The 11,448-nt window shown below is 41.1% G+C and overlaps 2 protein-coding genes across 2 annotated transcripts in view; one reads left to right on the top strand and one right to left on the bottom strand.

The window, feature by feature from the left end:
• The window catches only part of slc30a6 (solute carrier family 30 member 6), a 39,191-nt gene extending 36,413 nt beyond the window's left edge, over positions 1-2,778 (bottom strand). Inside the window, exons 1-3 of the mRNA XM_079634625.1 lie at positions 2,539-2,778; positions 2,101-2,147; positions 908-994 (exon numbers count right to left, since the gene is read on the bottom strand). Coding sequence (XP_079490751.1) covers positions 908-994; positions 2,101-2,147; positions 2,539-2,725 — 321 coding nt within the window. The 5' untranslated portion in view covers positions 2,726-2,778. The remainder of the gene's footprint in view (positions 1-907; positions 995-2,100; positions 2,148-2,538) is intronic.
• A 472-nt stretch (positions 2,779-3,250) lies between these two features.
• On the top strand, positions 3,251-11,333 carry mpc1 (mitochondrial pyruvate carrier 1). The gene is made up of 4 exons (XM_079634624.1): positions 3,251-3,467; positions 5,473-5,569; positions 6,046-6,178; positions 11,051-11,333. Exons 1-4 carry the CDS (start codon positions 3,393-3,395, stop codon positions 11,073-11,075), a joined length of 330 nt encoding a protein of 109 aa, XP_079490750.1. The 5' UTR covers positions 3,251-3,392; the 3' UTR covers positions 11,076-11,333.
• The last annotated feature ends 115 nt before the right edge of the window (positions 11,334-11,448 follow it).

The following is an 11,448-nucleotide window of genomic DNA, read 5'->3' as shown; positions in this document are numbered from 1 at the left end:
TGTGTGTGTGTGTGTGAGAGAGAGAGTGTGAGTGAGTGAAGTGTGTGTGTGTGTGTGTGTGTGTGTGTGTGTGTGTGAGAGTGTGAGTGAAGTGTGTGTGTGTGTGTGTGTGTGTGTGTGTGTGTGTGTGTGTGTGTGTGTGTGAGAGTGTGAGTGAAGTGTGTGTGTGTGTGTAGTGTGTGTGTGAGTGTGTGAGTGAAGTGTGTGTGTGAGTGTGTGTGTGAGTGAAGTGTGTGTGTGTGTGTGTGTGTGAGTGAAGTGTGTGTGTGTGTGTGTGTGTCTGAGTGAAGTGTGTGTGTGTGTGTGTGTGTGTGTGTGTGTGTGAGTGTGTGAGAGTGTGAGTGAAGCGTGTGTGTGAGTGTGTGTGTGTGTGAGAGAGTAAAGCGTGTGTGTGAGAGAAGCGTGTGTGAGAGAGAGAAGCGTGTGTGTGTGTGTGTGTGTGTGTGTGTGAGAGAAGCGTGTGTGTGTGTGTGTGTGTGTGTGTGTGTGTGTGTGTGTGAGAGAAGCGTGTGTGTGTGTGTGTGTGAGAGAAGCGTGTGTGTGTGTGTGTGTGTGTGAGAGAGTGTGAGTGAGTGAAGTGTGTGTGTGTGTGTGTGTGTGAGTAGCGTGTGTGTGTGAGTGATGCGTGTGTGTGTGAGTGAAGCGTGTGTGTGTGTGTGTGTGAGAGAGTGTGAGTGAGTGAAGTGTGTGTGTGTGTGTGTGTGTGTGAGTAGCGTGTGTGTGTGAGTGAAGCGTGTGTGTGTGAGTGAAGCGTGTGTGTGTGTGAGTGAAGCGTGTGTGTGTGTGAGTGAAGCGTGTGTGTGTGTGAGTGAAGCGTGTGTGTGTGTGTGTGTGTGTGAGTGAGTGAGTGAGTGAGTGTGTGAGAGTGTGAGTGAAGCGTGTGTGTGTGAGTGTGTGAAGGGCTCACCCGTCGGTCTGACGTCACCAGGCTGAACTCCTGCGCACACTTGCCCAGCACCGAGCGGTGGGTTTTGCGGAAGGGATGAATGGTGCCCTGCGGTGATGGACAGATCAGATCAGGGAAAACTACATTACCCACAATCCCCACACACACCGTTACCGTGGAAATAGTGTTCGGTGAACTCCCATGGAGCTTTGCTAATGACCAAACTCAGTAACACAAGTCCTGATCCACAGTACGATGATTTTATTACTTTGTTTTGAAATAAATTCATACTTTTATTCATCAAGGACGCATTAAACTGATCAACAGTGACAGTTGAGACATTTATAATAATACAAAAGATTCTATTTCAAATAAATCTTGATCTTTTAAACTTTCAATTAATCAAAAAATCAAATGTCACAGTTTCCACAGAAATATGAACGGTTTTCAACATTGATAATAATCATACATTTTTCTTGAGCATCAAATCACAATGATTTCTGATCACAGGAATAAGTTACACTTTACTATATATCCACATAGATATTACATAGATATATATCCACATAGATATTACATAGATATACATCCACATAGATATTATATAGATATATATCCACATAGATATTATATAGATATATATCCACATAGATATTATATAGATATATATCCACATAGATATTATATAGATATATATCCACATAGATATTATATAGATATATATCCACATAGATATTATATAGATATATATCCACATAGATATTATATAGATATATATCCACATAGATATTATATAGATATATATCCACATAGATATTACATAGATATATAACGTTATTCACACTGTTTTTTTTCAGAAACATTAAAATAATCTCAGACTCAATCCTTTGACCGCCAGTGTTTCTGAAAATTGTGTTGTGAGGTAATTATCACTTAAAGTATAATTATTACATTAAAACTTTTTAAACTTACTACATTAAAACTTTTTTGAAAAGTGTTTCAAATCCAATAACTTGGCAAAAGTTTTCATTATATTTCCCCTTTAACGTGAGCATTAATAACGCGTGACGTCACATGTGATGTTATGATGAGCTTCACATCATACTTCACACACACACACACACACACACACACACACACACACACACACACACACACACACATATATATATATATATATATATATATATATATTATATATATATGAGTCTTACCAGCACATAAGTGTCCGTCTCGTGCTTCTTCCTGTGCCCTGGAGCATCTGCAGATGAACATGAAACACAGTTATTGATATTCCACAGACAGTCTGAGGATGAACATGAAACACAGTTATTGATATTACACAGACAGTCTGAGGATGAACATGAAACACAGTTATTGATATTCCACAGACAGTCTGAGGATGAACATGAAACACAGTTATTGATATTACACAGACAGTCTGAGGATGAACATGAAACACAGTTATTGATATTCCACAGACAGTCTGAGGATGAACATGAAACACAGTTATTGATATTACACAGACAGTCTGAGGATGAACATGAAACACAGTTATTGATATTCCACAGACAGTCTGAGGATGAACATGAAACACAGTTATTGATATTACACAGACAGTCTGAGGAAGACAGCCCGAGACAAACTCTCACCCGAGTCCTCGATCACGTCCAGCACCACCATGTCAGGCTTATCCGAGGGCGACACTTTCCTCTCGGTGACCCCCGACGGCACCACATCGGGCTTATTGCTTAGTTTCCTGCCGTAATAATCAGAAACATGACTGTGATATGGGTTATTATGAGCCATGACTGACGTGGACGAGCCGTCCAGCGCCATCTTTACTTCCGCGGAACGTCCCACGTCACGACCTGATCACATGCTTCACGACAGCCAATCACAGCGCCGCTCGTTATTTTACTCAAAAATGAAATGAGAGTGAATAAAACACAGAGGAGGATAAACCAGAGATATGTTGGTGACACGTTACAATAAGGTTCATTAGTTAACTTTAGTTCATGTGTTAACTAACATGAACTGACCATGAGCAATGCATTATTAGTTCACCTTTGTTAACCTTAGGTAATAAAATACAGATGTTCATTGTTAGTTCATAGTAACTAATGTTAACAAGGTTTTAATAAAATAATAGTAAATGTTGAAATTAGCATTTACAAATTTTAATAAATGTGCAGTTTATTATTAGTTCATGTTTTAAGTTATCTATAAACGACGTTTATTTTAACAAAATTAATGTAATTGATGACCGTAATCAGGATTAACTGTTAAATTAGTTGATTTAACTTTATTATTTATACATTTGCGTGACTTTATATTTGACAGGAGTACACTGACGCCGGAAGTTGCGTCATCGCAGTCTCTGCGCATGCGTGACTCTGTCCTCTAGTTCACAGCGGTTAGCTGCGGTAAAGCGCGCAGCAGTGTTTACTTTTACACGAACCGAATTCATATTCATATTCATCACTGTACACTTCGCTTGTTGACGATGGCAGGAACTCTGGCACGTAAAGCCGTGGATCATCTCCGCAGTAAAGAGTTCAGAGAGTATCTCATGAGGTCAGTCACTGTTTCTCAATAGCGCTGAGGTAAATAATGTCGATGTTTGACAGTTATTAAAACGCAATACAGGGAAAGTACTCCCGACTGCACACACAGACTGTTGTTATGCTCATAATAATCAGAAAACTGCAGTTTATCGTGTGAAGGACACGAGCTGCAGTTCCGCTGTGAGCCGCCAGAGGGCGCCAGATCCTCGTCATCGCCGCGTCATAGCAACAGCAGTCCAGAGTCCAGCCGACACAACACCGAGACTCATGAGCAGTTGATCACTGTATACTCTGCCGAGCTGTGTTTTACGGGTTCTACTTAATTATAAACCGTGCATGTCATTATTGCGGTCACACGCCAATCTCTGCATATTCACGTTGTTACGATATATTCATTCCAGCGGTTTAACGCCAGGAATGTGTGTCTCCTCATCGACTTCTGATGTTACGACACAATAAATCACTAACCTGTTACTGTCTTCTGATTATAGATCAGATTAGACTCCTCTGGTCTCTTTCTGAAGAGACACTCAACAGAAGTGAAAATAATAGAAGTAGTAAAGCAAATGTGCTTAACTAAACATTTTTATTTTAATCAAAATGTTTATTTTACAAAATAATTTGGACTCTAAAATTGCTAGAAAGTCAAAGCCTTGTGGCTGTTCCAAATTCAAAGTTGATACCACAAAAAATTTGCCGCGAAAAGTTTTTAAAGTTGCAATTTTAACGGTAACTTACACAACACCGTTTTAATCTGAAAATGGAAAACTTTTAAAGCGTCCTGGCTGTTCGTTGACACAACAATGGCGTTTTGGAGCCTGAAAACGCAAGCTTTTGAAAACGATGGCAAACTGTCCATGTAAACAATCAAAAACAAAACGGTGACATCATTAGCACACACATAATTTGCATACAGGCATGTTCACTCATGTGTATTACATGTTGGTGGGGTGTTTCTTGACAAAGTGATGTCGCCACCTACTGGCCTGGCATGCATAATACAGCCGCCTTAGTCATTCCCCAGATAGCAGACCGATGTCGATTCAACGTTGATTTTTAGTTGGAAAGGTTAGTATCAATCATCAATCAAATTTCAACGTTGAATCAACGTTCAATATTTATTACACCGAAAATAAAACATCGATTCAACATTGAAATGCGGTTGAATGGCGTGTCTGACGTTGATTCAACGTTAATTCGATGAGCAAAACGATGTTGTTTCAATGTCACGAGAAACGTCGTTTCCACATTGATTCGATGTCAGTTTGCTATCTGGGTCTTTAGCAGATCCGTGTGAACGGATTGTTTTGACAACGTTGAGTCTGTTTTCAGTAAACATTCCCTAAAACAAAAGGCCATGTAAAGCGGGACGTTGATGATGAACGGCTGATTCGTTCCCCAGGGGTGTTCTACAGAGTGTTCTTCAGTAAATATTCTTAGGACACGTTTACTCCCCAACGATGAACTAAAAACAGAACAGTTGTTCACGTACAGACAACAACATTGTCAAATCGATCCTCGTTCACACGGATCCGCGAAACGACTGGAATCGCTGTATTCTGCTGCCAGGCCAGTAGGTGGCGTTGAAACACACTGAACACGTAACACGCGTGTGCATGACATCACCGTCTTCACAGATTTGCGCTTTTGTTGTTTCCATGGAGACGAAAACAACATCGATTTCAAAAACGTTCACTTTGAAACCCGTTTCCCAAAACGCCGTTGTCGTGTAAATGACCAAATTGATTGGCCAAAACCGTTTTAGGTGCAAACGCGGTTGTGTAAACGGCCCTGAGTAAAGGTGTTACCGTAAAGCCAGTTCTTGCCAGACACTTGATATTGTGCATTGCTGATCTTCTATGGAATATGTTTTATTTTGTTTTAACCTCTTGTTCCCGCCGGACCTGCTCTTCCCGTGGGAACGGCACCTCAGCACGGTAAGTCCTCGGCATTATGATGTCTAATTATTATTATTATTATTATTATCATCATCATCATTATTCTATCTCGTGTTCTCAGCACTTCTGGGGTCCGGTGGCCAACTGGGGTTTGCCCATCGCTGCCATCAGTGACATGAAGAAGAGTCCCGAGATCATCAGCGGCAGGATGACCTTCGGTGAGAGCTGATGTTCTGGTCCAATCTGACCTCTGACCTCTGACCTGTAATGCTGCCTGGCCAGAACTGAGACTGAGTCTGGGTTCTCTCAAGGGTTTTCCTCCATTCTGTCACTGATGGAGGTTTGGTTCCTCCACTGTTGCCTTGGCTTTGTCTTGCTTAGTTGGGGACATTTAATATAATATTCAGCAATACTATTGATCTCCTGCACTGATCATTATATGAGAACTGAACTGGACGAGGACATCACGGTTTTCTCCAAAGCGGATAGCCTATATATATATAAATGAACTAAATTAATAACTTTTTTACAACAAAAATAAACCATCACTGAACTTACTGAAGCTGGACTGTGACGCTATTCTTTTCTAGAAACACACTTTGTTGCATTATTTTCCTGTTATCTCTGTAAAGCTGCTTTGAAACACTCTGTGGCTCTGTGAGGTCAAAGGTTAACTCTTGCTTTGTTTTTCCAGCTCTGACCTGCTACTCGCTGCTGTTCATGCGCTTCGCCTATAAGGTCCAGCCGAGGAACTGGCTTCTGTTCGCCTGCCACCTGACCAATGAGACGGCCCAGCTCATCCAGGGCAGCAGACTCATCCGATACAAGTGCGGTTATTACCCTCATTCACTGCTTACTGTAAATCCAGACTCATCCGATACAAGTACGGTTATTACCCTCATACACTGCTTACTGTAAATCCAGACTCATCCGATACAAGTGCGGTTATTACCCTCATTCACTGCTTACTGTAAATCCAGACTCATCCGATACAAGTGCGGTTATTACCCTCATACACTGCTTACTGTAAATCCAGACTCATCCGATACAAGTGCGGTTATTACCCTCATACACTGCTTACTGTAAATCCAGACTCATCCGATACAAGTGCGGTTATTATCCTCATACACTGCTTACTGTAAATCCAGACTCATCCGATACAAGTGCGGTTATTACCCTCATACACTGCTTACTGTAAATCCAGACTCCTCCGATACAAGTGCGGTTATTACCCTCATACACTGCTTACTGTAAATCCAGACTCCTCCGATACAAGTGTGGTTATTACCCTCATACACTGCTTACTGTAAATCCAGACTCATCCGATACAAGTGCGGTTATTACCATCATGCACTGCTTACTGTAAATCCAGACTCATCCTATACAAGTGCGGTTATTACCCCCATACACTGCTTACTGTAAATCCAGACTCATCCGATACAAGTGCGGTTATTATCCTCATACACTGCTTACTGTAAATCCAGACTCATCCGATACAAGTGCGGTTATTACCCTCATTCACTGCTTACTGTAAATCCAGACTCATCCGATACAAGTACGGTTATTATCCTCATACACTGCTTACTGTAAATCCAGACTCCTCCGATACAAGTGCGGTTATTACCCCCATACACTGCTTACTGTAAATCCAGACTCATCCGATACAAGTGCGGTTATTACCATCATTCACTGCTTACTGTAAATCCAGACTCATCCTATACAAGTGCGGTTATTACCATCATATACTGCTTACTGTAAATCCAGACTCCTCCGATACAAGTGCGGTTATTACCCCCATACACTGCTTACTGTAAATCCAGACTCATCCGATACAAGTGCGGTTATTACCCTCATTCACTGCTTACTGTAAATCCAGACTCATCCTATACAAGTGCGGTTATTACCATCATATACTGCTTACTGTAAATCCAGACTCCTCCGATACAAGTGCGGTTATTACCCTCATACACTGCTTACTGTAAATCCAGACTCATCCGATACAAGTGCGGTTATTACCCTCATACACTGCTTACTGTAAATCCAGACTCATCCGATACAAGTGCGGTTATTACCCTCATACACTGCTGACTGTAAATCCAGACTCATCCGATACAAGTGCGGTTATTACCCTCATACACTGCTTACTGTAAATCCAGACTCATCCGATACAAGTGCGGTTATTACCCTCATACACTGCTGACTGTAAATCCAGACTCCTCCGATACAAGTGTGGTTATTACCCTCATACACTGCTTACTGTAAATCCAGACTCATCCGATACAAGTGCGGTTATTACCATCATGCACTGCTTACTGTAAATCCAGACTCATCCTATACAAGTACGGTTATTATCCTCATACACTGCTTACTGTAAATCCAGACTCATCCGATACAAGTGCGGTTATTACCCTCATACACTGCTTACTGTAAATCCAGACTCATCCTATACAAGTACGGTTATTACCCTCATACACTGCTTACTGTAAATCCAGACTCATCCGATACAAGTGCGGTTATTACCATCATGCACTGCTTACTGTAAATCCAGACTCATCCGATACAAGTGCGGTTATTACCATCATATACTGCTTACTGTAAATCCAGACTCATCCGATACAAGTACGGTTATTATCCTCATACACTGCTTACTGTAAATCCAGACTCCTCCGATACAAGTGTGGTTATTACCCTCATACACTGCTTACTGTAAATCCAGACTCATCCGATACAAGTGCGGTTATTACCATCATGCACTGCTTACTGTAAATCCAGACTCATCCTATACAAGTACGGTTATTACCCTCATACACTGCTTACTGTAAATCCAGACTCATCCGATACAAGTGCGGTTATTACCCTCATACACTGCTGACTGTAAATCCAGACTCCTCCGATACAAGTGTGGTTATTACCCTCATACACTGCTTACTGTAAATCCAGACTCATCCGATACAAGTGCGGTTATTACCATCATGCACTGCTTACTGTAAATCCAGACTCATCCGATACAAGTGCGGTTATTACCATCATATACTGCTTACTGTAAATCCAGACTCATCCGATACAAGTACGGTTATTATCCTCATACACTGCTTACTGTAAATCCAGACTCATCCGATACAAGTGCGGTTATTACCCTCATACACTGCTTACTGTAAATCCAGACTCATCCGATACAAGTGCGGTTATTACCCTCATACACTGCTGACTGTAAATCCAGACTCATCCGATACAAGTACGGTTATTACCCTCATACGCTGCTTACTGTAAATCCAGACTCATCCGAAACAAGTACAGTTATTACCCTCATACACTGCTTACTGTAAATCCAGACTCATCCGATACAAGTGCGGTTATTACCCTCATACACTGCTTACTGTAAATCCAGACTCATCCGATACAAGTGCGGTTATTATCCTCATACACTGCTTACTGTAAATCCAGACTCATCCGATACAAGTGCGGTTATTATCCTCATACACTGCTTACTGTAAATCCAGACTCATCCGATACAAGTGCGGTTATTACCCTCATACACTGCTGACTGTAAATCCAGACTCATCCGATACAAGTACGGTTATTACCCTCATACGCTGCTTACTGTAAATCCAGACTCATCCGAAACAAGTACAGTTATTACCCTCATACACTGCTTACTGTAAATCCAGACTCATCCGATACAAGTACGGTTATTACCCTCATACGCTGCTTACTGTAAATCCAGACTCATCCGATACAAGTGCGGTTATTACCCTCATCCGATACAAGTGCAGTTATTACCCTCATACACTGCTTACTGTAAATCCAGACTCATCCGATACAAGTGCAGTTATTACCCTCATAACACTGCTTACTGTAAATCCAGACTCATCCGATACAAGTGCGGTTATTACCCTCATCCGATACAAGTGCAGTTATTACCCTCATACACTGCTTACTATGAGCTCAGGTTTACAGTAATGCGTTCAGGTTTACAGTAATGAGCTCTGGTTTACAGTAATGAGCTCAGGTTTACAGTAATGAGCTCAGGTTTACAGTAATGCGCTCAGGTTTACAGTAATGCGCTCAGGTTTACAGTAATGAGCTCCGGTTTACAGTAATGAGCTCAGGTTTACAGTAATGCGTTTAGGTAATGCGCTCAGGTTTACAGTAATGCGCTCAGGTTTACAGTAATGAGCTCAGGTTTACAGTAATGCGCTCAGGTTTACAGTAATTACAGTAATGTGCTCAGGTTTACAGTAATGAGCTCTGGTTTACAATAATGCGCTCAGATTTACAGTAATGCGCTCTGGTTTACAGTAATGCGCTCTGGTTTACAGTAATGCGCTCAGGTTTACAGTAATGCGCTCAGGTTTACAGTAATGCGCTCAGGTTTACAGTAATGAGCTCCGGTTTACAGTAATGAGCTCAGGTTTACAGTAATGCGTTTAGGTAATGCGCTCAGGTTTACAGTAATGCGCTCAGGTTTACAGTAATGAGCTCAGGTTTACAGTAATGCGCTCAGGTTTACAGTAATTACAGTAATGTGCTCAGGTTTACAGTAATGAGCTCTGGTTTACAATAATGCGCTCAGATTTACAGTAATGCGCTCTGGTTTACAGTAATGCGCTCAGGTTTACAGTAATGCGCTCAGGTTTACAGTAATGCGCTCAGGTTTACAGTAATGCGCTCAGGTTTACAGTAATGAGCTCAGGTTTACAGTAATGCGCTCAGGTTTACAGTAATGCGCTCAGGTTTACAGTAATGCGCTCAGGTTTACAGTAATGCGCTCTGGTTTACAATGCGCTCAGATTTAGAGTAATGCGCTCTGGTTTACAGTAATGCACTCAGGTTTACAGTAATTACAGTACTGCGCGTTTAGGTTTACAGTAATGCGCTCTGTTTTACAGTAATGCGCTCTGTTTTACAGTAATGCGCTCAGGTTTACAGTAATGCGCTCAGGTTTACAGTAATGCGCTCAGGTTTACAATAATTACAGTAATGAGCTCAGGTTTACAGTAATGCGTTCTGGTTTACAGTAATGCACTCAGGTTTACAGTAATGCACTCAGGTTTACAGTAATGCGCTCAGGTTTACAGTAATTACAGTAATGCACTCAGGTTTACAGTAATGCGCTCAGGTTTACAGTAATGCGCTCAGGTTTACAGTAATGCGCTCAGGTTTACAGTAATGCCTTCAGGTTTACAGTAATTACAGTAATGAGCTCAGGTTTACAGTAATGCGCTCAGGTTTACAGTAATGCGCTCAGGTTTACAGTAATGCGCTCAGGTTTACAGTAATGCGCTCAGGTTTACAGTAATTACAGTAATGCGCTCTGTTTTACAGTAATGCGCTCAGGTTTACAGTAATGCGCTCAGGTTTACAGTAATGCGCTCAGGTTTACAGTAATTACAGTAATGCGTTCAGGTTTACAGTAATGCGCTCAGGTTTACAGTAATGCGCTCAGGTTTACAGTAATGCGCTCTGGTTTACAGTAATGCGTTCAGGTTTACAGTAATGCGCTCAGGTTTACAGTAATGCGCTCAGGTTTACAGTAATGATCTCTGGTTTACAGTAATGCGTTCAGGTTTACAGTAATGCGCTCAGGTTTACAGTAATGCGCTCAGGTTTACAGTAATGATCTCTGGTTTACAGTAATGCGCTCAGGTTTACAGTAATGCGTTCAGGTTTACAGTAATGTGTGTGTTCCTCTTCCTCAGCTTGGAGAAGAAGACGGTCAAATGATGAGGTTTCAGCGGCACCTTCCCCTCGGCCTCTTCAGATCAAACTCTATTCGGTTTTAATGCAATTAAATAATCACAGATGATCCGTTTTATGCTGTTTTCTGTCTCTGTTACACATGTATAAGATTGTAAGCCTTACAACACAGTCGTGAAGGTTATAGTTTGTATGTAATGTAGAAATATTTGATTAATTTATTTCCATTCATAATGAAATCATTGTGTTTAAAAATTATGGAGAAAATAAAAAAAACTAATAATGCTTTTCATGTTTTTGACTGACTATCCTTCCATCATTGTTTAACCTGCCATCATTCCTTCCATACATCCATCCATATCATTCTATATATCTAACTAACTATCGTCCTATCTCTTTA

This window comes from Phoxinus phoxinus (assembly GCF_949152265.1).
Source record: "Phoxinus phoxinus genome assembly, chromosome: 14".
Lineage (NCBI taxonomy): Eukaryota > Metazoa > Chordata > Actinopteri > Cypriniformes > Leuciscidae > Phoxinus > Phoxinus phoxinus.
Note: the sequence above shows the minus strand (reverse complement) of the source record. Positions and strands in the feature narration are given on the sequence as shown.

Bases quoted from the DNA above. Each gene is read 5' to 3' on its own strand.
- mpc1 (XM_079634624.1), top strand. From the start codon at position 3,393: ATGGCAGGAACTCTGGCACGTAAAGCCGTGGATCATCTCCGCAGTAAA. The intron at 5,570-6,045 runs GTGAGAGCTGAT...TTGTTTTTCCAG, and splicing joins CAGCGGCAGGATGACCTTCG to CTCTGACCTGCTACTCGCTG. The intron at 6,179-11,050 runs GTGCGGTTATTA...CCTCTTCCTCAG, and splicing joins AGCAGACTCATCCGATACAA to CTTGGAGAAGAAGACGGTCA.